The sequence below is a fragment of the Microtus oregoni genome, unplaced genomic scaffold, assembly GCF_018167655.1.
Source record: "Microtus oregoni isolate MIOR12 unplaced genomic scaffold, Mior012 000004F_ref0000308, whole genome shotgun sequence".
Classification (NCBI taxonomy): Eukaryota; Metazoa; Chordata; class Mammalia; order Rodentia; family Cricetidae; genus Microtus; species Microtus oregoni.
The window spans coordinates 3,407,781-3,432,441 of record NW_024543063.1 but is presented as its reverse complement, the minus strand read 5'-3'; the positions used below and the strand labels follow the sequence as shown (position 1 = coordinate 3,432,441).

The window sequence follows — 24,661 nt, the reverse complement described above, 5'->3', positions numbered from 1 at the left end:
TAGTGTCCCTGTGGTCTCCTATGGCAACCCTCCACCCTAGGACCGTGACCTCTAGCCTTTATGCTTTGCAGCTTGACCAGGGCCCAGCACAGAGTCCCCACAGTGTCCCCAGTTCCTCTGATTCCTCTAGTCCCGAGAGCCATAGCCCACCATATGGCCCCAGGAACATACCTGTCCACAGTGAAAGGGCAGGGTACTGTGTAGGGCACTGTCCCCAGCAGGTAGCACCATGTCCTCATCCTGGTCCAACACATTCTGGGGTCTATAGGAAGCAGCAATGCTTCTCAGTCAATCATTTTGTCAAGAACTTCCTCTAGGTCTTTCTTTACACGGCTAGTCAGGAAAACCAGAAAGCACAGCAAAGTGACCCACCTTTGTAGTTCTAGTGTCCAAGCAGCTCCCTCCCCACACGCCAGTCCTGAGAGAAGGGTGAAGTAGGTCCAGACATAACATGTCCCCACCAGTTTCCTGTGTACGTGTGTGAGGATGGGAGAGGGGGGACCTGGTCCATACAGCAGATCCCAGTAGGGCAGCTACTTCTCAGCTAATTCCAGGAGCAGGAGACAGTATGCTCCCAGCTCTAAGGGACCTTCCCAGGAGTGGACATAGTACAGTCGCAGGGAGATGAGGGGCAAGGTGGGGACAATGCAGACATTGGGGAGAGGTGTTTGTGGTCCTGGTGCCAAGACTCTGGTGTGAGTCACAGACCTCCTGGTGGCTTTGAAGAAAGTGGCCTGTCTCCAGAGCCCCAGACTAGTGAGAGAGGGAAGTGGGGACAGGGTGTCTCAGCCCGAGGAGAATACCAAGCAGGGCGGGTCCCCTGTGGGTGTTCCTTGTAGCACTTGGCTTTGTGGTGTCAGTTGTGAGGGGCACAGGTGTGGTGTTCCCAGGAGCCAGGTGCATTCTCGTACAGCTCCTCTGTCCTTGGACTGCGGGGCCAGCCAGTCTCCCACACGTCACCAGGTCCTAGCTCAGCAGAACTCCCTGTAGGTCCCAGAGTGATGGCCAGTCTGAACGTATCCCTCTCTTTCTTTTTTGCCACCTGTGCCCTGTGTGAGGTGGCGAGAAGGGCATCTAAAGCCCTGCTCCCAGCAGGCACCTATGCTAACTTTTCCCGGGAGGCAGTGGGAGCAGCCCAGCTGGCAGCCTGCTGCCTCGAGTTGCGAGTGTTGGTGGAACTTGGCCCCTGGGCCGGGGGCTTCGGGCCCGACCTGTTGCTGACCCTGGTCTTCCTGCTCTTCGTGGTGCACGGGGTCACCTTTGATGGGGCCTCTGCCAACCCCACTGTGGCCTTACAGGAGTTCCTCATGGCCGAGGCATCACTGCCCAACACCCTGCTGAAAGTGGTGGCCCAGGTCCTGGGTGCCCAGGCCGCCTGTGCCCTGACCCAGCACTGCTGGACCTGGGAGCTCAGTGAACTACATTTGCTGCAGAGCCTCATGGCTGTGGACTGCAGCTCCACCCTGCGCACATCCGTGCTGCAGGGTACACTGGTGGAGGGTGCCTGCACCTTCTTCTTCCATCTGAGCCTCCTCCACCTGCAGCACAGCCTTCTCGTCTACAGGGTGCCTGCCCTGGCCCTGCTGGTTACTTTCATGGCCTACACAGGTAAGACGGGCTCCACTTTCAGGACCTCAGCACCTTCATTGGTACCCTAAGGGGGGGGGTCTGCTGACCGAGGGGCCCACAAGTCCTTGTAGGCACTTGTTGGGCTCCCCAACAAGGGGGTAGGGGCTGGGAGGCTAGGCCTTGTACCATGCATGTCTCCGTAGCTCCCAACTGTGTTCATTACATCTGGGGCAGCTGAAGCAATTACACCGTTCATGGCTTGGTCCCGGCTGTGCTCTGGATGCTCCTGAGCCCTCGATCACCCCAAAAAGGGCAACAAGTCTTATGATTTCTTTCTCCTTGGGTCGTCACACCCTCCTCACTCAGGCCCGGGACAGCAGCAGCCCCACACGCCTGTGATCTCTGCTGTGGTCATGCTGGCATCCTGACTAGGTTTTTGTGGTCCCTCATGTTCTTTCAAGGGGTTCTCTGGGCCCACTTCAGGCTGATTCAAGGCTCCCAGATCTCACTTATCAGCCTAGGGATCTTCCTGGAGGGAGACATCCCTAGATGGGGTCCCAGGACAGGGAACACTACAGGCTGTTGACCTGCTGCTCCTGAGAGCTGCGGGCTCTATGGATGCTGCATCATGACGGATGCTGAGGCTGCTTTTTCCTTCCTTTTTAAAAAAGATTTATTTATTTATTACTTATTTATTTATTTATTTTGAATGCAGTATTCTATCTGCATGTATGCCTGCAGGCCGGAAGAGGGTGCCAGATCTCATTACAGATGGTTGTGAGCCACCACATGGTTGGTGGAAATCGACCTCTGGAAGAGCAGTCAGTGCTCTTAGCCTCTGAACCATCTCTCCAGCCCCAGAGCTGAGATTTCTAAAGGCTTGTTCCAGAAGGCCAAGAACCCAACACGAGCCAATGCTGAGCCAAGTCAGCCCAACACTTGGTGACCCTAGCAAGACCGTGGTCACCTCCAGCACCCTGGTCAGAGGCGATGAGCTGAGGCCAGAAGCACAGAGAATGAGGGAGGGTGGTGACCTACAGCAGAGCACACAGGAGCAGCTGTACCTTACCCTACCCTGCGAGCCAGGCTTCCCAGCTCCCACCCAAGTCTAGGTCCACAGGGCGCTTGCTCTTCCTGAGCCATTGTCCAGCTTCCTGGCATGGCTTGAAAGGTCGTAACTGGCTCAACTGCTCCCCTCACCCCACTTCTCTCCTGTGGCTACTCAGCAGGTGACTTCTCTGTAGTTCTCCCAAGGCCTGCAAGTGACATCTCTGTTTTTATCTCACTCTCCCTGTCTTGCTCTTGCCTCCCGCCCCACCCCCACCCTACCCTGGCTCCTTTCCTTGTTTTATTTTTTTTGTTTGTTTGTTTTGTATTCCCTTCTCTGGCTCTGGCCCTCTTCTCTTTCCCTCCCCATATCCCCTGCTGTTTCTCCCCAATATCTCTGGGTCACCTCCCAGAAGTTGGGGGTGGGGGTTGGATCAGAGGACTCCTGATGTAGGAGTCTCACTCAGGGTGAGGGATGGGGGAGTGTGTCAGACATCCCTGGTACGACCTTGGTCCTAGCGCCTCTCCCGTGACCTTGTTTGGCCTTGTTCCTTTGTGCTCATCAGCCTGCAACAAGGAGAGCGGCTGTCCCCAGTCCCCTAGTGCCAAGAGCCCAATCTCATGTCTAGCAGCATGGTCTCAGCTTCAGTCAGAATCAGGCCATGAGGATTTGGTGCTTCTGTCCACAGCTGGGCCCTACACATCTGCCTTCTTCAATCCTGCCCTGGCTGCCTCTGTCACATTCCACTGCTCTGGGAACACCTTGCTGGAGTACGCTCATGTGTATTGCCTTGGTCCTGTGGCGGGTGAGTAGTGGGGGCGAGGTTGGCCTAGGTGGTGTCCATGGGCAGACACAGACACACAGGGCATTGCCGGCTACAGATTCATGATGCTGCCACCCTTCCTGGCTCCCTGGGACCTTGGGTGTTGGGGCAACAAGAGTTTGAGCTCAGTTCTCCTTCCTGGTGTCTGTAGTGTGGGCAGTTGGAGGAAGTGACTAAGATGGCTATGTCTCGGTTTGGATTGTCACAGAGGAGAGGGGACGGTGTTGGGTGGAAAGTGGGATGTGGAGAATCGGACCCTCCGAAACTCGGTGTGGGCAGCAGGGACAGGCTGCACAAGTTCACTTGTGACTGGGATTCCCTCCTCCCCAGGGCATCTTCACATACCTACTTAAAGCTGTCCTTCTGGGTTCTGCTGCCACAGGGTCTCTGGGGCGCAGAGGTCATGCTTGGATGATCTCATGTCTTTCAGGGCTGCAGCCCTGGGTGGTCAGGGCCTGTAGCTCCCGGTGGGTCTGCCCTGTGACTCCTTGAAGCACAAAGTGAACCCCCTCCAGTCATCCAAGTTCTGAAAGAGGAAGAGCAGTGGAAGTCCTTGGGCTAGAGTAACCCAGGGAAGGCCACCAGATGTCTCTGTCTCTCACTACAGGATCTGGGGAATTCCTTTCTGGCCCTGGGCCCAGGTACTAGGTCTCCCCACACCGTCCATGGCTTTACCAGATGACTGAGGCCCACTGGAAACTTGGAAACCTTCCACTCCTTTCAGGGTCCACACTTGGCAGGACTCAGGGTAGAGCCTCAACCCGAGGGGAACAGGAACAGGAACACGAGTCCCAGCTCTTCCCACGAACACAACCGTGGGATGAGGACTGAGATATGGGCTCACCACCTGTAACCTGGTTTCTTTCTTTCTTTTTTAAACTTTATTTAACTTTATTTCATGCACATTGGTATAACGATGTCATATTCTCTGGAACTGGAGTTATAGACAGCTGTGAGTTGCCATGTGGGTGCTGGGAATTGAACCAGGGTCCTCTGGAGGAGCAGTCACTGCTCTTAACCACTGAGCCATCTCACCAGCCCTGTAACCTGGTTTCTTGTAAGGTGACTGTGGACTGCTTCCAATTTATGTCCTTGTCCCCAAATACACACTGCAGGGCTCCTCTATGACTTTATAGCTTTAACGTGTGTGTAGGTGTGCGTGCATGCATGTACATATGTTCATGCATGTGAACACACGTGTGCATGTGTGTGGATGTGTTCATGTAGGTGAACACATGTTTGCATTGTGCGCTGTGTACATGTGTTCGTGCATGCGAACACACATGCATGTACATGTGTTCGTGCATACGAATGCATGTGTGTGCGTGTACATGTGTTCATGCATGTGAACACACACGTGTGCATTGCGTGCTGTGTACATGTGTTCGTGCATATGAATGCATGCGTGTGCGTGCGTGTACATGTGTTCATGTATGTGACATGAATGTGTGCATTGTGCGCTATGTACATGCGTTTGTGCATGTGTGTGCATGCGTGTACATGTGTTCATGCATGTGAACACGTGTGTGAGCGTGCACGTGCATGTGTTCATATACATGAGTATGCATGTGTGTTCATGTATGTGAGTATACATTTGGGTGTGTGCACATGGAAGCCAGAGGTCAACCTTGAATGTCATTCCTTTGTTGTTGTTTTGTGTTGTTTTTGTTTTAGAGAGAGCTCTCTGATTAGGATAGACTGACTGGCCAGCAAGCCCCAGGGATCTTTTCTCTTCCTCCCCAGTGCTGGGATTACAAGCATGTACCACGACATCTTGCTTTTTTGGAGAGGGTGAGCTTGGGTCTCTCCATGAAGCCCGGCTGTTCTGGAACTCTTTATGGAGATCAGGTTGGCCTCAAACTCATAGAGGTCCTCCACCTGCCTCTGTCTCCTGAGTGTTGGGACTAAAGGTGTGTGCTATACCTGGCTTTTTTTACATATATACATAGGTGCTGGAGACCAAACAGGCCCTCGTACTTTTAAGACAAGTACCTTATAGGCCAAGACATCTCTTCAACCCTAATGTTTCAGTTTTTAACATAACTTGGGTAGGCTGCCTCCATGTTCATCCCCCACGATGTGGGGGTCACTTCTGGTCAGCTTGGCCTCAGACTTTGAGCCTCCTGCCTGGCGCGACAGAATGAAAGGCATGTGCCACCATGCCTAGCTCCAGTCACCATCTTCATCTAGAAGTCGCCAACACGAAAACAAAAATTTACAAAGTTTAGTTAGAATTCAACGTTGAGGAGCTGGAGCGGTGGCTCTGTTCCGTAAAATGTTTTTGTTGAACACATGAGGAACTGAGATCAAGTCACCACAATCTTCATATGGCTGGGATGTAGAAATACACACACACAAACACACACACATACATAATACACACACACAGGAAAGGGGGAAAGAGAGAGACAGGGAGTCACCGTTAAGAACTAAGGTGAGTTGGCTTTAATCTCAGCACTCAGGAGGTAGAGGCAAGTAGATCTCCGTGAGTTCGAAGCTAGCCTGGTCTACAGAGCAAGTTCTAGGACAGCCAATGCTACACAGAGAAACCCTGTCTCGAAAAAAACAAAACAGAACAAACAAACAAAAACAAAACAAGACACCTCTACCCCTCCGACCCCCCAAAAAAGAACAGGGCAGTTAGACATTAGGCGAAGCACAGGGAATCCTACTGAAGAGAGGGAGGAAGGATTGTAGAAACCAGAGGGGTCAAGGACATCATAAACAAACAAAACCCCACAGAATCAATTCTGGCTCTTAGGGGCTCACAGAGTCTGGACTGACAACCAGGGAGCCTAAATGATACTGACCTAGGCCCTCTGCGTTTTTGTTACAGTCCTGTAGCTTGGTCCATTTGTGGGACTCCTAACAGTTGGAGGAGGGGCTGTCTCTGGCTCTTTTGCCGGCTTTGGAGACTCTCTTTCTCCTCCTGTGTCCTTGCCCAGCCTTCATATAAGGAGAGGAGCTTTCTCTTACTGCAACTTGATATGCCGCGTTTTGATGGTATCCATGGGAGATCTGCTCCAGAGAGGAGGTGGGAGTGGACACTGCAGATTGAGGTCTCTCCTCCTTTCCCAGTCGGCTGGTCCCTCTTGCTCCCTAGTCCTTCCCAGGCTAGGTCTAACCTGTTTTAGGGCTACCATTGCTGTGATGAAACACCATGACCAAAGCACCTTGGGAAGAAAGGGTTTATTTGTCTTACACTTCCATATCACCTGCTTCAGAGTGACAGACACTTCGGAGAGCTGCAGGAGACAGGAAGTCTTTCTCAGCTGGACCTCTGGGCATGGAGGAAAATGGGGCTGGCCTGGGTTTTACTTTGTTTCATGTGCCCTCCTTCCCTCCTGCTTTTCAGCTCCAGGTGCTGTTCATCATCGAGGAATGTCAGGGCAGGAACTTAGCAGGAGCGGAGGGAGAGGAATTCACCCTTGGGATATAAAATAAATGAATGAATGAATAAATCAATAAGAAAAGAAAGAAGATTGGGGGGGGCAGTTGTGAGGCAGCGCCCCCTGGTGGGGAAGATCAGAAAGCCATTGGAAGCTGGTCCTGCAGCCCGGGAGTCTCAGAGCAGGGGCTGTCTCTGTTTCTGGACCCAGAATAGCACCACCACACCTGCTTCAAGGGATGACCAAGGTCAGCAGTCGAATGTGGACAAGGCGGGTGTGGACAAGGCGAGTGTGGACCAGGCCGTAGGAGCCTATCTCTGATGGGAACTGAAGCAGATCACATGCCTGGGACCAAGGGAGTTCCTAGTAGGGAACACTACACAAGTTCAATACTTAAACAGAAAAATCAGACCACTCCTCCTTCCCTGGCTAGCTGGTCCCTCTGAGACCCTGGAGGAGGTGGGGACTGGGGATATCAGAAGAAAACTGAGACTGATCCAGCTGCCCACTCCCTAGTCCCTCCCAGCCGGGTTCAGCCCTGTGCTCCCCCCCCCCCCGTTTTAGGATTATCATTGCTGTGACAAACACCATGACCAAAGCAAGTTGGGGAGGAAAGGGGCCAATCAGCTTACATTTCCACAACAGCATCGAAGGAAGTCACTACAGGAGCTCAAACAGGGCAGGAACCTGGAGGCAGGAGCTGACATAGAAGCCATGGAGGGGGTGCAGTTACTGGCTTGTTCCCTCTGGCTTGCTCAAGCCTGCTCTCTTTAAAAGAAAGCCAGGACCACCAGCCCACAGATGGCACCAGCCGCAGTTTGGGCTGGACCCTCTTCCATTAATTGTTAGTTAAGAAAATGCCCTATAGTTTTACCTACAGCCCACTCTTATGGAGGCTTTTATAAAAAATACAGGTTTCTCTGTGTAGTCCTGGCTGTCCTGGAACATGCTCTGTAGACCAGGCTGGCCTCGAACTCACAGAGATCCGTTTGCCTCTGCCTTCAAGTGCTGGACTTAAAGGTGTGCACTACCACCACCAGGTGGAGGCATTTTCTTAACTGAGGCTTCCTCCTCTAGATGACTTTAGCTTGTGACAAAACAAAAAAAAAAAAAAAAAAAAAAAACCAAAAAACAAAAAACAAAACAAAAAAAAAAACTATCCAGCATATCCTCCCCCCAAACTTCTGCTAACTGAAAGCAGCCTGCCTGCTTCGCCACCCTTAGAAGCAACCTGAAAGAGAGGCTGTAGGAGGGCACTGAAAACTGGTGTGGGACATTTGCATGGGACACCTGAATCCTGAGTCCCCAGAGCACAATCTAGAAGCATCCCAACCTCCCATCTGTGCTCCAAAAGATCTAGGTAGCTTGTTCTCGGCACTAAGGGGCAAGACCCAGAGGAAGGATGTGGCCAGAGCCCAGGTAGAGCCTTGCAGGGAGGGCCTGGGCTCTTCTGTTGGGACTCTTCTACAACCTGACCCCACCTCTTACAGGTATGATCCTGGCTGTCCTACTCCATCAGGGCCACCTTCCCCGCCTTTTCCAGAGAAATCTCTTCTATCGGCAGAAAAACAAGTACCGAACTCCCAGAGGGAAGCTGTCCCCAGGTTCTGCGGCTACCCAGACGCCCACAAAGGAGTATAGTGGCAAAAAGCTGTAGATACTGGGGTCCAGCTGAGCTGTCTTGTTCACAAGGTTTCAGACCCCTCATGAGACTTTTGGGGCTCCCCTCCATGAATCCATTTGCCAATAAACCGTGTCTGTGACCCACCTGACTCCCTGGCCTGACAGAAGCTTCTGGAAGGACAGGTGAGTGTGAGTCCTTTTTACCTGACACATTCTTTCCTGATTCATGTTTACAGAGTGATAATAAAAAATTAAGGTTACAAAGACTGGCAAAAGGCCCAGGGTGAGCTAACCTGGGCCTGGCTACCTGGTACATGCCTGGGAGCCCAGAGTCAAAAGAGGCCTAAGACTTTCTGGGGACCCCAAGGACAACTGTGGAACCTGCAGTGGAGTTCAGTGGATATATTTCAGGGGTCCGGGCCCAGAGCAAGGAACCTAATGCTGCTATCTCTCACATTTCCTACCCTTAGAACACTGGCTCTTTATTCCCCAAAGCTAGGCCAACCCTTCTCCCAAGAAGTTCCTGGGTCAGTTGCTCTGTGATGGGGTAGGACCAGAGGACAAAGCAAGGGGATAGTCCGGGTTTCCTGGATACTGGTTAGGCCACAACAAGGAGAAGATGCTTTCAGACCCTTCCATGCCTGCCCCTTCACCTTCTCTAAGGCTCTTCTGCATACTCATTCTGGCAGAGGTCCCTGTCCGGAACACCTAGCCTCCTTCCCTTTGTTGGTGCGACCAACCTGGAAATGAGTGACAAGGACCCAGTTCCCTGATTGCTCTTGGAAGGGGCTGGAGAGCCAGTTCTGTGTGGCCTCCTACTTTGGGATGGTGAGGACACAGAGGTGGTGATGTGGGGGCAGTGTGCATGCAATGGAAGGTGATAAGGGCCGTGTGCCTACCAGCACCCTGCAGGACTTTATAACTGCATCAGGCCTGCCGGTGGCATCATAATTGCCGCACCCAAGGCGGCATCCCAGGAACAGAGACAGCTCCTCACGGCCACACCGAACCCATCGAGGCTGGCAGCCTGGGGGCTTCATGGCCTGCCTGGACAGCTGGGACAGAAATCCTGCTGGGATTGAAGTGTCAGGGTCACAGTCTTTTGGCACAATGTGGCAGAACTTGGTCCAGATGTGGAAAGCGAAAAAATAATACATTATGTATAAGGTGGCTGTACGGAGTGATGTACATGGAGGATGTAAGAGCCACGTGTGTCTGTGCCATGGTGGTGAGAGGACAGCTTGGAGCTATTCTAGAAGCTGTGCAAGTGTTGCGTGCATACGCATGTACACACATGTGTGCACATCCACATGCATGGGGTAGAGGAGTGGATATCCACACACAGTTTTTGATAGGAATTTATCCCAGAGTACATTCCCAGTCTTTGGTGTTTGCTGCACCACTGTTTCCAATGCTTTTGAAAACTGACCGTTTTCACTATGGTATGTCTATGAAGCAATACATCGAGAAGTCTCTAAAACTCCATGAGTTAAGATTTGCTGACAAAACAAAATGCAGTGTTTTTATGAAAAATAAATCTATTTCTAGCAAAAAAAAATGCACACTTGTTTATCAGAATAGTTTCACTTTTGGTTTGGAAAAGCCAGAGCAACACTGATTTCCTCTGTATGGGAGAGGAGGTAGGTAAGGGATGCAGGCAGAGAGGGAGCCTGCCGGGTCTATGCTGGAGGAAGCCGAGTGGCCATGGACAATCTCCTCAGGAAGTACACCCGGCTGTCTGTGGGGACATTCCAACCTCAGAGCCTTCTGCAGAACTGTCTGTGGGGACAGTCCAACCCCAGCACCTTCTGCAGAACTGTGAAATCAGGACCTGAGCTTGGGAAGTGGCTGTTTCTGGCTGGGAGGTGCTCAGCCTGTGCAGTACTCTATCCTTCCGGAGTCTAGAGCCACTGGTCTCCCGGGTGGTACCCTGTGGGTCTTCTTCCTCCTCCTGGGCCACAGCCCCTCCTGACTAGGCAATTCCCCAGCCCATGATGGCTCCTCAATGCAGGCCCCTGGTGGTCAGTCCTCTCAGGCCTTGTTTCTCTAACCCAGGGCATTGATTCTTGTTTCTCTAACCCAGGGCATCTGGCAGCAGACACTCATCTTAAATCAGAGGGAGGACACTGTCAGTCCTGAGTGTAAGGTCATCTTCCTTTTGCCCTGCACAAGTCTAGACTAAAACTTTCATAGCCTTTAGGATATTTGGGGCAGAAGAGCCTGGGATTACCACTCCCAAGCCCCAAGCTACTCAGGCCAACCCAACCAACCATAAGGGTTCCCCTGTCTGCCCCTGCTGGGCCCTTTGCCTTCTCCACAGCCCATGTTCTGCTATTCCAGAGCCTGCTTGGGTGAAGAGAGCCTGGTCCCCCGAAAGCTGGGTCCCAAGAGGGTCCTGCCACCCATCCTAAGCAGGAGCGGAGGGAGAGGAATTCACCCTTGGGATATAAAATAAATAAATGAATGAATAAATCAATAAGAAAAGAAAGAAGATTTGGGGGGGAGGGGCAGTTGTGAGGCAGCGCCCCCTGGTGGGGAAGATCAGAAAGCCATTGGAAGCTGGTCCTGCAGCCCGGGAGTCTCAGAGCAGGGGCTGTCTCTGTTTCTGGACCCAGAATAGCACCACCACACCTGCTTCAAGGGATGACCAAGGTCAGCAGTCGAATGTGGACAAGGCGGGTGTGGACAAGGCGAGTGTGGACCAGGCCGTAGGAGCCTATCTCTGATGGGAACTGAAGCAGATCACATGCCTGGGACCAAGGGAGTTCCTAGTAGGGAACACTACACAAGTTCAATACTTAAACAGAAAAATCAGACCACTCCTCCTTCCCTGGCTAGCTGGTCCCTCAAAGCTAGCCCTGCTCAGTCTAGAGCGACCAGTCACAAGCTTTCCAGAGCCCGAGTGTCTCAGGGCCATGTTGCATCTCTGGGAATCTTGACCCCAACTTTGGAGCACCTGGTTAGGGATCCAGTCTCATTACACTGGGACACGCCCAGGCTGGCCAAGCCAAATGAACTCAGGGCTAGAATATAACTTAGCTCAGGAAGATGAAGGAAGGCTAGCCCATGCCCTCTGATGTTTTCGTGGTCTCCACAGACCGCAAGCCTAGAGCCTACCAGGCCTGAGACCCAAGACTCCCACTGAGGCAGCTGCTTCTCAGGCTGGGGCAATACCTTCTGCAGCCAGGGAGTGACACCACAGGAGACTCCAGGGCACATCTCTGCTCCCCAGGGCCCCAGCCAACCTGGTGTCCTTTGGAGGTAGCCAGTTAACACTTGGCAGCCATATAGATCCATCCTCCCATGACAAATGGAAGCAAAGACTGTTTTTCCTCTCAAATAAGACAGAACTCCACTTTTAAAAAAAAATGTAAAGAAGCCACTTGGTAGAAATTCAAACTCCTACAGGACCAGCATTTCTTGAAATCAAAATATATGATAAGTTTCATTTCTTCCCAGAAGTTGTGCAGTTTGGTATTAGCCAATCGCCTAAGAATGTGAGGAAAAGTAATGACCACCAGAGCGAGGCACTGGGCTCTTGACTTGCCAATATGCTGTGGACTGTGTATTCATTTTCTTGAAGTCCGAGACTCATTTCTTATACTTCCGTGAATCACCAGTGCGGTGGGGACTCCAAACTCCCAGCCCATTGAAAGATCAGGACCCCATGAGTGGGTGAGGCTCTCACATCAGGGAAAGTTCCTAGGCCCTGTGGGTCAGAGCCTCTGAGGCACCGCAACCCAAAAGGCTGCTGGGAAAAGGAGTGAGTAGCAGCTGCATAGAGCCCACTGCACACAGGTAGGGATGCCTGGAATATGTTCAGTCAGTCCTGAAGGAAGCAGACGGGCTCAGAGCTAGCACCGTCTTGCACCCCTCAAAGCCTCTGCCTCTCTGTCATCCAAGAAGCGGCCTCCTCCATTCCTTACCCCAGGGGGCCAGTACCACCTGTGAGCATGTCCAGTCGTAGCCAATAGACAGAGACAGAAGTGAATGGTTGTGTGTTGCATGAGAGCCACGTTTATTTCTTAATTGGACAGAGCCCTAAGAGCACACAAACAGTACAAGAGCCTACAGCTAACACTCAGGTGTAAACAGCAGGATACTAGTCATTACGTCGGATGGTTACGACACGGGGGCCAGGGGGTGCCCACGGCAATCACATATGTACAAGTCGGGGACACAGCCTCTGAGTTGCAGGGGGGCCCTCGGTATAGACAGACTACAGGAGGTCCAGGCTCAAGGAGAGACTCAGGTCAGCCACGGCATCTGTCCATCCTGGGGGACTGCATGGTTCCAATCCCACGGGTAAAGGAATGTGTCTCTTGAGGTTCCCACACTAGGTGGAGCAGAGAATCAACATATCTGTCACATCAGTCACATTCAGCAATCCCAAGACATTCAGGGGTCTCCAGGGACCAGGAGAGATAAGGAGAACAATTTAGTACAGCTGTTGTGTGTGTATGTGTGTATGCACGCGCGCGCACACACACACACACATACACACACACACACACGGTTGGCATGATTCCTTAGAGCAGGACAGGAGGCCTTAGACGTGTTATCCAGGCAGTAGCAGGGTTTCACAGGAACCCAGCACTGGGCCGGGTTCTCCCAGGATGCAGAAGCAGCCCAAACTCTCCAGGAAAGATGATTATCCCAAATTAAACTGAGGTCACAGCCTGGGCAGCATCAAGTATCAAAACCAAACTGTCTGTGGAAGTGGTTTTCTGGATCCGTCTCTCTACACTTAGCAGCAAACAGAAAGATGTGCTTGTAGTTCAAGACATGAGTCCACCCCGTCTCCAAGTCAGCCCTCCCTGTCGGCTCAGATAAATGACCTTCAGCTGACATAGTTTTGGGCAGGGAGGGCATGAAGAAATCAGGTTTCCTGGGCTGTGGATGCGGTTCTTGCTCAACCAGTTCTGGTTACTAGACTCTGACTCAGGACTTCCCACAAAAGCAGGGAGCCCACCTTGGTTCCTAGACAATGCCTCTGAATAGTGTATGTGTGTGTGTGTGTGTAGGTGGGGGGTAGAGTTCCTACCTTTCTATAACCCGACCCAGGCACAGGGGCTCTGTAGGTTGGCTGGCCTCAGACACCCACATGCTGGGTGCAGCCAGACCCTTCCAAGGCCTCAGCTTCAGGTTGGTTGGCCTGAGCGAGCGTGGCAAGCCTGGCTGCCTCTCTGCCTGCTGGGAGCTGTGTGGCTGTGTGGCCCTGGGGAACCAAGAAATCTAAGCAACTCGCTCTTTCCCTTCTTTTTGTAGATCATGAGTATCAGAGTCAAGCACACAGCTGTCTTCTCTCTACTCTACCGCAGCCTCCAAGGTCCACCATATTAGACAGCCCAGGTCACCTGGTTTCTGGTTATGGTTTAATTTTGGTCTGGGGGTGGGCATCTTGGTCTGGATTCATAGAAATAAGTCTTATTCTATATTGCAAAGATAGGGTTTCCTGAGACCTGATGCTAAGGACAATTACCTCAGGTCCCGGGGATGAGGATAGCCGGGCATGATGGTGGCCACTCATACGGCACCTGACCCCAGTGATAGGTGGATTCTCAGTCTCAGCAGGGCTCACACTGGCTGGCAGGTGCATATACAACTGCCAGCATGAACCCTGCTACCACCTTGAATCTTGATGCCTGGATGAAGGGCAGGGCACTTGATAACTATGCTAAGGGACCTTGAAGCCAGAACCGTCTGCTATGCCTTTCCAGTCAGTAGAGATTCTGTGAACAATGGCCTCGGGAGTCTCCATGTCATGTCAGTACCATGTGGAGACAGCCTGGTCTGACAGGGAACTCAGACCCAGCAGTTTATCTGCGGGTGGGGGAGATGGCGAAGGTGGAGAGAGAGGCCTGGAATAGCTGGATGCTGAGTGTAACTGCTCCTGAGGGGCGCTGGGGACTTGAGGTTTGGCTTCAGGTTTCCAAATAGGCCTGTGACAGGGAAATTCCCCAGATGCAGAAGAGAAGAGTCCCTTTGCCGAGACCACCACGAGGTCACCCTCAACTGCCTGATAAGGACACACATCACTCATTGAGTTCTCTTCTCACCGACACCCATGGCTAAAATCAGAGACCCCATCCTGAATGCCAGCGGGCTCTGCCGCCCACAGCCCTGTGTAAACCTGGCCACTTTACCCAACAGCCTGTGCACAGCCTAGCTGGAGCCAGTCTGCACTGCCAAGCAAGGGGTGATCGTCTTTCACTCCGCTCATCGGACCCTCCCCACTCTGGGAATGAAGCTGCCTGCCCTACCCTTAGCGAGCCATCTTGGGAGCCGTTCCCTCAGAAGCAGCAGACTGCACCATCTGAGTCCCCTAAGTCTCGGAACTTGCAGACCCCTCTCACACACAGACCCTGGTAGGTCCATCTCAGACAAAACTGGCCAGGGCGGAGCATCCCTGGGCCAGCTGTGAGGAGCCATGGCTTGTTCACACCCCTTCCTCTCTCTGCTCCTAGCAGGCTGGAGACATATGTGGGAACCAACAGGGCCTAGGCTGAGGGGGTGAAGGGTGTTGGGAAGAGCTCCACGTGAACCTTACAGCCCTACCTGGAGGCATTAGAAATAAATACTTACAAACAGAACACAGTCTTATAGTTAATGTCTCAGAGGACTGTTTCAACGCCACTAACTAATGTATATTAATTATAAGTCTGTCTATGCTTAAAAAAATATTAGAACAGCGGCAATACCCTGGGTCTTGTGCCCTCTGACCTTCCTGGCATTCCGAACTTTCCACCAGAGCAATTTTGGAAGAAACAACAACACACACAACCTCTGGGGGGCACAATTCGTCATGTGGTGTAGGCCTCCCACCAGAGGTGGGGTTGCTGGGCCCAGCACAGGTGTCCCCTGGTGGGAGAAGGGCTGAGTGGCAGATGACAGGACAGATGAGGACAGGGGAGTGGTCTGGGCCACTGGATGTCCAGGAGGCTTCGGCTCAGACCCGCATCTGCGCAGATCTCCTTCGGGAGAGCTTGGACCTGCAAGGGTGCGGGTAAAGAAGCTGTGGTCAGGGCCAGGAGTCGATCCCCAGACCCTCCAGAAGCCAGAGTCAGCTCAGCAGATCCCCACACCATGCCATAGCCACGTGTCTTATTTGGCCCCTTATACTCATAGATTGAAACCTGCTATCTGATGCATCAATGCTTTGGGGGCAGGGGCACCTTAGCCTGCCTCATCCCTATGGCCCTTCATCAAGTCTGTGGTTTGGGAGAGGTGAGATCCCATCCCAAGGGCCCGGGTTCACCCATTAGGACCTGCATTCAGAAAGTCTTCCAGCTGACTTGTTGCATGAGCAGCCCTGGCACAGAAACAGGTACCATCTCTCTGCCCAGCCCGTACCGAATGGTCCCAGCCAGGAGTGGGTTGAAGGCGTACAGCCAGTCGTGCATGTCCTTGTCACTGTTGGCCTGCAGCAGGATGCCTCGGTGCTCGGTGCACACGGCGAACGTGTTGGGTGTCTGTAGAGGGAAGTCACTGGTGAGAAGGCTCTGGGGCGGCATGGCCACTCCCGTTCCCGAGAAAAAGCTCTTTTGGAAGGTTTCAAGAGTGGACAGGTGGGAGAGAAAGCCAAGCTTACACAGCGCAGCACCCACTTCCCCAGGAGCGGGGCTAGCTTCTCTGTAAAACACACACTTTTGTCCTGACCACACAGGCATGCAGCTCCATTCTGGAAGCCTCTGAGGTCGGGAAGCTTGTTCCAGCTCTGTATTCATGCTGCTTTGTATCCCCAGGGAACGACTCTGACTTTCATGGGCCACACCTCTGCCTGGGACCCTGGCTTAAAGTGCCCCGTTCATCTGTGCCCTCTGTGCTGGTTGTGTATAGTAACTAAGTCCATAAAGCTTGCTCTCACCACAAGAGATAAAATGCCCAGTGAGCACCGTAGCCTCATTCCACAGTCTTGGAGAGCCTTCCCTCTGACCAGCTACAGGCTCTGGCTCCCATACCTCTAGGGCACTGTATGCTTGTGGAGAGCCTTGGCTCGATGCCTTGGGCAAGAGAGCTCATTGGAGCTGTAACCCGACCTGCCAGGATTCTCGGGAGCCCCAGGACAGGACCTAACTGCTGGCCATTGCATGGGCAAATGGCAATACTATCACCAGTTGCTGCTGAGGCTCAGACAGGGCCAGGTCAGGGAGGAAAGAGTGGGTAGCGCCCCTGGTGGACTCAGTACATCTGAGCTGGGCTCCGGCCGCACCTTGAGCATAGCCTGCTGGTCTTCGCTGTACTCCACCTGGGCCGTGGAGAGGTTGAGCACAAATCTCTCGACCGTGTCCTTGTCGCTGTTATACATGTAGGCATAGGGGCGCCGCACGACCACGAAGCGCTTGGCCCAGCCAGCCGTGTGTGGTTCCAGGAAGTGCAAGTACCCCTTCTTGGAGACGATTGGGCTGGGAGACAGAGACAACACCTGTTGGCTCAGGAACCCTGGGCGGCCAGCTGGGGTAAGGGACCAACACGGGGGCTCACACTCTATGACCCTGCACTAGGCCCTTGGGAAGGAAGGAGACCAGCTGTGAAGGGGTCACTGACATTGCCTTGGGATACCCAAGAGCAGAACCACCAACTACATCTGGGCTAATTCTCCAGTTTTCAATGGGGAGATTCGGGAGGAAAAAAGCTAAAATTTTCAAAGCAATTTCCCAGTGCCCACCATCCATTCAGTCCCCATCTCTGCCCAATTCCCTAATCCTCTACTCTCTGATTGTTACCCCTCTGTGCCAAGGGCCAGAGAGGCCTGACTTCCTTGTACATAGGTGAGGGGGTCCCTAGCACCGAGCTCTGCCCTGCACACACATCAGGGTTGGGTGCCTGTTGCTAGACAGCTTCTGACTGGGGCAGAGACCTCGCATACCTGACTCGGATCTCTTGAATGTCGGGGACCAGCAGGCGTTGGGGCTCCTTGTCTGCCTCTGACGCCCGAGCAGGGGAGGGAGTCTTCTTGGAGTCAATTTCTGGCAGGAGCTCGGGTTCTGGACTGGCGGGCCTGGAGCAGGGCTGGGGGGTCCTAGAGATGGAAGGTAACATTGGCCTTCTGTCATGGTTCTTCAACGGACTAGTGTTCCCTGGGAACGTCCTCCTCAGAGCTGCTGGGAAATGGTTCAGGGGCTGCCTGGTTAAGTCCTCAGGAGTACCCAGGTGTCAGAGTCCACCCAGCTCCAGGGCTGCTGGGAAATGGTTCAGGGGCTGCCTGGCTAAGTCCTCAGGAGGAGTACCCAGGCGTCAGAGTCCACCTGGCTTCAGAGCTACTGGGCTGAGTGAACAGGCTCCATGGTCGCTCAGCAGGGGTAAGCTGCTCTGTATTGAGAGAATGTTCCAGGCCTTCTGTTTGATTGTTTGTTTATGCTTTTTGCTTTTGCTTGTTTGCTTTTTTAATTGGAAAGTCTAAAACATTCTTTAAAGTAAAAAATGAAAACAGCCCAAACTCTTAGTAATCGTTGATGTTACAACGGGCGGTGTTACCACGCTGCACCACAGCCTCCGCCGGTCAAATTACCTTCTCTCCACCGAGAAATTTAGAGCCCTGTCCCTGGAAAGGGGGTGTTTCTGTTCTCTTGTTTCCAGGTTTATTCACTAATATATCTTTCATTTGTGCTAGCTAGGAGCTAGAGGGCACAGAGGTTGTATGAGTAGGATGGACACAGGTACTCCAAGAAGGCCAATGCATCCTTCCACCAGGCCCCGCCTTTCTCTGGGGCCCCAGCACCCACCTTCTCCCTCCCTGAGTCCCAGCAACTGTCACCAATTGGCTTCGGGTGTCAGGAAGCTTCCCCAGGAGCAGAGCTCACTCACCTCACATCCGTGGCACCATAGCGCCCTTCAATCAGAGAGGGGCACGTGGAAGAGGGAGTGAGTGTGGCTGCACCCAGAGGAGACATGGATGGGTCCCGCATCAGGGTGACGGACATCTCAGAGAGCTGCAGGGGACAGAAAGTTTTTCTCAGCTGAACCCCTGGGCCTGGAGGAGGATGGGGCTGGCCTGCATTTTACTTTCTGATTTGTATGCCCTCCCTCCCACTTTTCCCAGCTCAGGGTGCTCCTTTTTTTGTACCCCTGGCTTCCTTCTAACTCCTACAGAGTCCCGACTATTCCTCCCAGAGCTTCAGACTGCCCTGACCCAGGTGGGTTCCCCCTTCAGCGTCTACAGGGTCAGGAGCTTCTGGAGTTGGTAGGAACCTGCAGGATGATGGTCCCAGGAAAAAAATGATAATGTCAAGGGGACAGGAAGCGAGGAGAAGACAGAGCCTGGGTAGACACCATGTGGTTTGAGATGGGCCAGGTCAGGCCCTCACTTACACCCCAGTCTCCTCAGATCCCAGGCCCAGGGAAACCAGCCATTCAGCTATAAGGTATCTCACTGGGCCATGAGAACTGAGATCTTCAGCAAATCCTCCTTGCCTTTGGCAGGCCAGGCCAGGATCACCCCTGACTATAGACATCTGGGGCATGAACCTACCTTGCTCTCACTGGCACTGATGCAGACGTGGCTGTGGGTGTACTCTCTGTTGAAAGTGTGCATGAGGAGTCGTAAGCACTGCAGACGGAGAACGCATGGTTAGAGGTGGGGAGTTGTTGAACAGGAAGCTGAGGAGGCAACACTTCCACCCAGCCATGGGGTGGGACACATTAAAGAGCTCCTCCACTGTGCTTCTAGGGAGGCTGTGACTTAGCATCACCTAAAGACACGAGGCCTCCCTAATGGCCTGTATAGCGACAAGGACTGGCTCTGCGTGGAGGCAGGGAGCTAGCTCCCCAGCAGTTCAGAGACTGCAGAGATGGCAAGTCACTGCTGGGACAGAACCTACAAAAGGCTTCAAACTGGGGGTTCTGAAGGAGAGTGAAGTGGAGCAAGGTAGCAGGCAAAGAACTAACTAGTCCCAATCATCCCCATCCTTTAACTTCTGGCAACTCAGACTAGAGCTTGTCATAGACCAGGCTGGGTCACTGCTGTGGCCACAGCACCCACCAACCCAACCTACCTTGACGGCCAGCTCCCTCTGCCTCTCATTGGGCACCTCCAGGGGTGATGGCTGACCCTCAGCTGACAGTGGGGAAGAGGCACCCGAGGAGCTGCGGGACTCAGAGTCCTCGCTGGAGGCTGGAGACAGCGCCTCGGGGCCAGGCCTCTGGGTGGTCTCCAGCTTCTCCCGTAGGAGCAGGTAGTGCCGCGTCTTCTCCACCTGCCAAGGAAACAAAGGTGAGAGAGGGCACCAGCCAGAGCAGGGGGCCCCTGGTAAAGTGTGGGAAAGTCCTCTCTGCCCGGGTTATGGCTGGTAACCTGAGGGACACATTGCTGGCAGGACTCAGAAGTCCCAGGCAAGCTTTGCGGTCTCCTTCATAGCGAGGATTCCCCATGATGCTCACGGGGCCCCGTTGTGAGCAGTAGGGGACTGTGCCTCTGCATCCTGCTTCCCGTGTGCACCCTGTGGGTAGACCCAGCAGTGGCAGATCTCTGCAGAGGGCACTTCCCTGGCTTCACTTGGGCTTCCTTCGGGTCACAGCTGACTAGCTACACTTGCCTAGTCCTGCTCTCCTGTGCCTCTTGGTCCCCAGTGCCTCCCACACTCACCTCCTGCAGAAGGCTCAGCTTCTCCAGCTCCCACTGGTGGTCCAGGATTAGGCTGTCACTCCGAGGCCTCCAGCCAGCCAGGTTCTCCTCACCCCGAACATAGGCTACTGATGTGTCCAGCACACGCCGGCGCCGACGCTGCATCCCTGTATGGGGATTGATACTCTAGCGTTCTGACAGACAGACACCAGGTTTCTCCAAAGTTCTTTCCTTTCTGGGTTCAAGACTGGCTCCCCTGGGCCTCACCCACAGACTGCCTAACAGTCCTTCTCCCATGAGACTATGACATAGGTGGCCACAGTAGCTAGCAAACCTGACTCCTCCTGTCTGCCCTCCCATCTGAGGACACACTGGAGACTGGAGGGAAATCTAGCCAGGAGTCCCAGGGTGCTGACTCTTGTCCCTGCAGAGAGTAGTCAAGACAGTTTCCTACCTGGGCTACCTGCGTCGGCCACGTGGCAAAGGCTGAGCTCATACACACCAGTCACGCGGTTGCTGAGGAAGCAGAGGGAGAGGTCATATCAATAGCAAGCACAGCTTTGAGGACAGATCACCACCGCTGATGCCTTCTGGACACAGATCTCATCACAGGCCTAAGGCAGGTAGCCTGTTCAGGTTGTGGTAATGTCACCTCCTAAACTACATTCTCTATGCAGACTTCCACTCTAGATCAAGACCCCAAAGGGACTTCGGCTGTGTGAACTAAATGACCTTTCTGGAAGCAGGAGTTGCTTGGGGGGAGTCGGGGTACACAGAGACATGGACACATTTGTCCCCCGCTCAGATCCTCAGCTGCTGTAGAACATTCCTTTACATTGTGTGAAGATATGTCTGTCACTGTGATTGGTTTAATAAAAAGCTGAATGAGCAAGAGCTAGGCAGGATTTGGGGGAGGCAGAGAGAACACTGGGAAGAGGAAGGAGTCGTGGGAAGACATGAAGGAAGCATGACATGTAGGAGAGGAGGTAACAAGCCAAAAGTCACGTGGCAACGTGTAAATTAAAAGAAATGGGTTAAGTTACAGGAGCTCGTTAGAAATGAGCTATCCAGACAAGCTTTTCACAGTTAATAATAAGTCTCCGTGTGGTTATTTGGGAGCTGACTTGGTGGGACAGAGAAAGACTTGCTACACTCAGCACCAGGCACCATTAGTCTCCTGAAGTCCTCAAAGCCCACAGAGAAACCCTCCTATTCTTATGATACCAATGCCACCAAGGTCACCAACACAACCCTCTCACAGAGCTGGGCCTTGATGGCCACTGAGTCCTAATCCTCAAGCACCTTCCTTTTGGCTGTGCCCAGAGTTGGCTCAGACCCTGGTTCCATGTGGTAGATTAGTGGCCTGTACTGAGCTGCAGAGGGCCTCACTGCCCCCCCCACCTCCCCCATGGTTCAAGTTCAGGCCCTCCCACTGAAGCTACAGTAAGCGTCAAGAATGGAGGAGGAAGAGGAGGAGGAGGAAGAGGATGGTCCAGTGTCTGAAACCCAACTTTCTTGGGCCTTCCAGGGTTCAGCAAAGCCATTTCTCTCACCCCACCCCCACCACACTCATTCAGCTTCTCCTATGAGCTACAAGCAGACCCAAGGGCAGAAATTCCTGGGGTAGAGTTGCAGGGCACCCGTGGGGAGGTTGGTGTCCATAGGCCTCTCTGCTTCCCATAAGGAATAGAGGACTCTGCCATGCCTATTTGACATGATGCATGTCCCCTACATGTGCTTCCACTGCCCAGCACGTACACCTGAAGGCAGGGAGCTGCAGGGTTGATGGTTGGTCCTCACTCCAGCAGCCTGCGCTGTGGAGCTTATGGGCTTCCTGACACAGGAGTGTCCGTCGACTGGGTGACACCCAAGGCTCCCTCCCCTCTTTGAAGCTCAGGCTTCCCACCTCTGCCCACCCTAGTAAGCTTACCCTTCTGTGGCCCTCAGGCTCCCACTGCCAAACAGGTTGCGAATGGAGCGTGAAGCGGGTAGCTTGGCGTCGCGAGAGTAGAACACCATGCAGAAGTCCTTGGTGATGACAGCTGGCTGGGTGCAGTTCTCCATCTGTGACAGACGACAGAGGTCAAGGCATAGAGACGGTCCAGAGTGCCCAGGCCCCAGCCCAACCAGTACAATGTCCATCCCTATCCACCTTCCTCTAGGACATGAGAGATAGTCACCGAAGACACTAATGCCTGCTCCTGACCCTGGGCAGAATCCTAGGGGAGGGAGCCAGGGCTCTGCCCCCCGCCCCCCATTGCTGAAGACAGAGGGTAGCAAGAATCTCCAGGGCACTAAACCTACTCTGCTCCTGGGCTGTGTAACTGTAAACCAGGGGCAGAGCCTGAAATCTTCTTGTAGCTCAAAGCTGAACTTGGCCACTCTCACTCCAGACTCTAAAAGACCACAGCAAACTCCTTCCTGCGGATGCTTGACAACTCCAGCTGCACATAGTGGGCATCTCACAACAAACACGCTCTGAAGATGGGGCTTTACTGGTGTTTCCCAGGCTAACTGTATCACTGCCCCTGAGGCAGCCCACACCTGATATCCAGAGTGATTTGTCTCTATGGAGAAGCGGTGCCCTGGCTCCCACCATCCCCACACTTCTCCTTTGCTGCTGTGCCCAGGCGGAAGCACTCAGGGGCCACAGAGAAGGGCCACAGCACACACCTGGCCATAGCCTGGCGGCTGCAGTAAAGAGCTTCTATTTTTGTCCTTTCTGGAATATTGATGTAAGGTAATAATGATGTCACGCAGTCCTTTTGCAGTCTCAAAGCTAGAATCCATGCACTAAAGATGCAGGTGTATACTAATTTTGAGCATTGTCATTAAAGGCATATGGGTTTACTCAAGGACTTGAGACATTCTCTGGGAAGAGAGTTGGGGGGGTCACTGGACCTCAGTGTCCCTTGAGCTATGGGGGGCAGTGCTGTGGATGTGGGTGTCTTGCCTCAATGTAGGCAGAGAGGGTCATGTAGATTTTCTCGCGGTAAGGGGTGACACGGTTGAGCAGGAGAGAGTTATGCATGGAGCTGTCCCAGGCTGCTTCGAACTGGTAGAAGGTCCTGGAAGAAAGCAGACAAGGTAAAGGACAACGTGTGGGGCTGCTCTCGGCGGGAACGGGGACGTGCAGACAAACACAGAGAGGGCAGAACTGCAGGGGGGGGGGGGGGGTCATTGGAGTCACAGGTCGGGAAGCTTGGGTGGCAGATCCCTCCTCACTCAGACCTAGCACCAAGCAGGGGCCTCCAGAGGGCCATTTCCTGCCGGCTCCAGCTTCCTCGGCTCCACGGTGTGGACTGGGAGGAAGGGGAGAGCCCTCAGAGGACACACCAAGGGCAAGGAGGAAGGCAGAAGAAGGGGAGGGGGCTGTCCCAGCCTCAGTCTGAGCCAAGAGGCATCACTAGGGATCTCCCCAAGTTAGCTAACCCCTCCTCCACCCACCCCTTTCTATGGAGACTCGTGCTGCCTGGGGAAGGCTCTGGGGAGGATGCCTGGAGTGGAAATGGTGGCCTGTGAACAGCATCCCTTGGGGTCCTGAGAGCAGGTCCATGGGAATAGCAACCATGGCTCTTTCCTCTGTCCCTATCTCCAGCTGGGGGTCATTAGGGCTCAGATTTGCCCAGGATGGCTCAAGGTGGCTACCAGGAGCCCAGGACTTTGCCTCTACCATAGAGACCCCTGCACCACAATCCCCATAGGCTCCTTCTCAGAAAGATGGCTGTCGTGGGACAGTATCTATACTATTTATCCTAACATAAATCTCCAGGGCTTCCAGGGAGAAGATTTGCCTCGGTTCACAGCATGGCCACTCCACAGCCCCATCCGATCCAAGCATCCTCGCTAACACACAGTTCACAGCCCAGGCGGCAGCACACTCTCCTACCACCTCATGGCCAGGCTGTTCAAGGACACCGGCAGGCTCCCTGAGATGCCTGGCCATGTGAGAGTCTGACTGTTGCTGCCTTTCTTCCTGTACGACACTGTCCGGGGAATAGGATATGGGGTCAACGGGTCAGGGGCATGGGACAAAGCAGGCTGGGCAGGGCCACTGTAAGACACGTATCACTAAGGAGAGGTCTAAGGCAAGAGGAGACAGCGGGCAACCAGAACAGGGCAAAGAGCAGGCAGCACTGGAGGAAAAGGGGGAAGGGAAAGAGTAGAGGGGGTGGAGCAAGCGAGGGCAGGAGAGAATGGTGCCTGTACCTAGTGTCATTTCCGAAGGAAACGCTAAGGGCGCAGCCAGGACACACGCACACACACAGAAAAGAGTGAGACGTCAGAACAGGCCTTCCATGGCCAGCACAGCTGCTGAGGGGCCCCCTGGAGACCCAGCCCAGCCCCACAGATGCCCCATCAGCTTTATGAAACCATTTCCAGCTATGACCACAAGGGTCATGGTGCCCTTCAGAACCAAGGAGCTAACATGGGGGTCAGGAGAGCATGAGGGTTGGAATGGGGGCATCTTAGAGCCAGGGTCACCATTACAACGATGCCAGGGTAGGACCATCACTGTCACGGCTTGCTTGGACCTTGCACCTGCATCTACTATTCTTTGCCTTCAAAGTCTCTGAAGTGGCCTGCAGCTTCTGAATGTGGTGTGTGTCTGTGTGTGTGTGTGTGTGTGTGTGTGTGTGTGTGTG

At 53.5% G+C, this 24,661-nt stretch overlaps 2 protein-coding genes across 18 annotated transcripts in view; one reads left to right on the top strand and one right to left on the bottom strand.

The window, feature by feature from the left end:
- The first annotated feature begins 1,001 nt into the window (after positions 1-1,001).
- LOC121446896 (aquaporin-12-like) lies at positions 1,002-8,486 on the top strand. Its single transcript, XM_041649793.1, has 3 exons — positions 1,002-1,608; positions 3,306-3,422; positions 8,320-8,486. The coding sequence occupies exons 1-3, from the start codon at positions 1,002-1,004 to the stop codon at positions 8,484-8,486; spliced, it is 891 nt and encodes a 296-aa protein (XP_041505727.1).
- A 3,960-nt stretch (positions 8,487-12,446) lies between these two features.
- Positions 12,447-24,661, bottom strand: part of LOC121447572 (kinesin-like protein KIF1A) — a 90,159-nt gene continuing 77,944 nt past the window's right edge. For 9 of the 17 annotated variants that reach the window (XM_041650894.1, XM_041650897.1, XM_041650903.1 and 6 more), the window contains 11 exons: positions 22,969-23,083; positions 21,946-22,079; positions 20,470-20,531; positions 20,037-20,182; positions 19,447-19,647; positions 18,924-19,001; positions 18,260-18,384; positions 17,322-17,474; positions 16,665-16,857; positions 15,806-15,924; positions 12,447-15,444 (listed from right to left, as the gene is read on the bottom strand). In XM_041650894.1, coding sequence (XP_041506828.1) covers positions 15,402-15,444; positions 15,806-15,924; positions 16,665-16,857; positions 17,322-17,474; positions 18,260-18,384; positions 18,924-19,001; positions 19,447-19,647; positions 20,037-20,182; positions 20,470-20,531; positions 21,946-22,079; positions 22,969-23,083 — 1,369 coding nt within the window. In that variant the 3' untranslated portion in view covers positions 12,447-15,401. Of the gene's footprint in view, positions 15,445-15,805; positions 15,925-16,664; positions 16,858-17,321; positions 17,475-18,259; positions 18,385-18,923; positions 19,002-19,446; positions 19,648-20,036; positions 20,183-20,469; positions 20,532-21,945; positions 22,080-22,968; positions 23,084-24,224; positions 24,249-24,661 lie in introns of all 17 variants that reach the window. The other 8 variants (XM_041650892.1, XM_041650895.1, XM_041650893.1 and 5 more) reach the window with 1 other exon arrangement.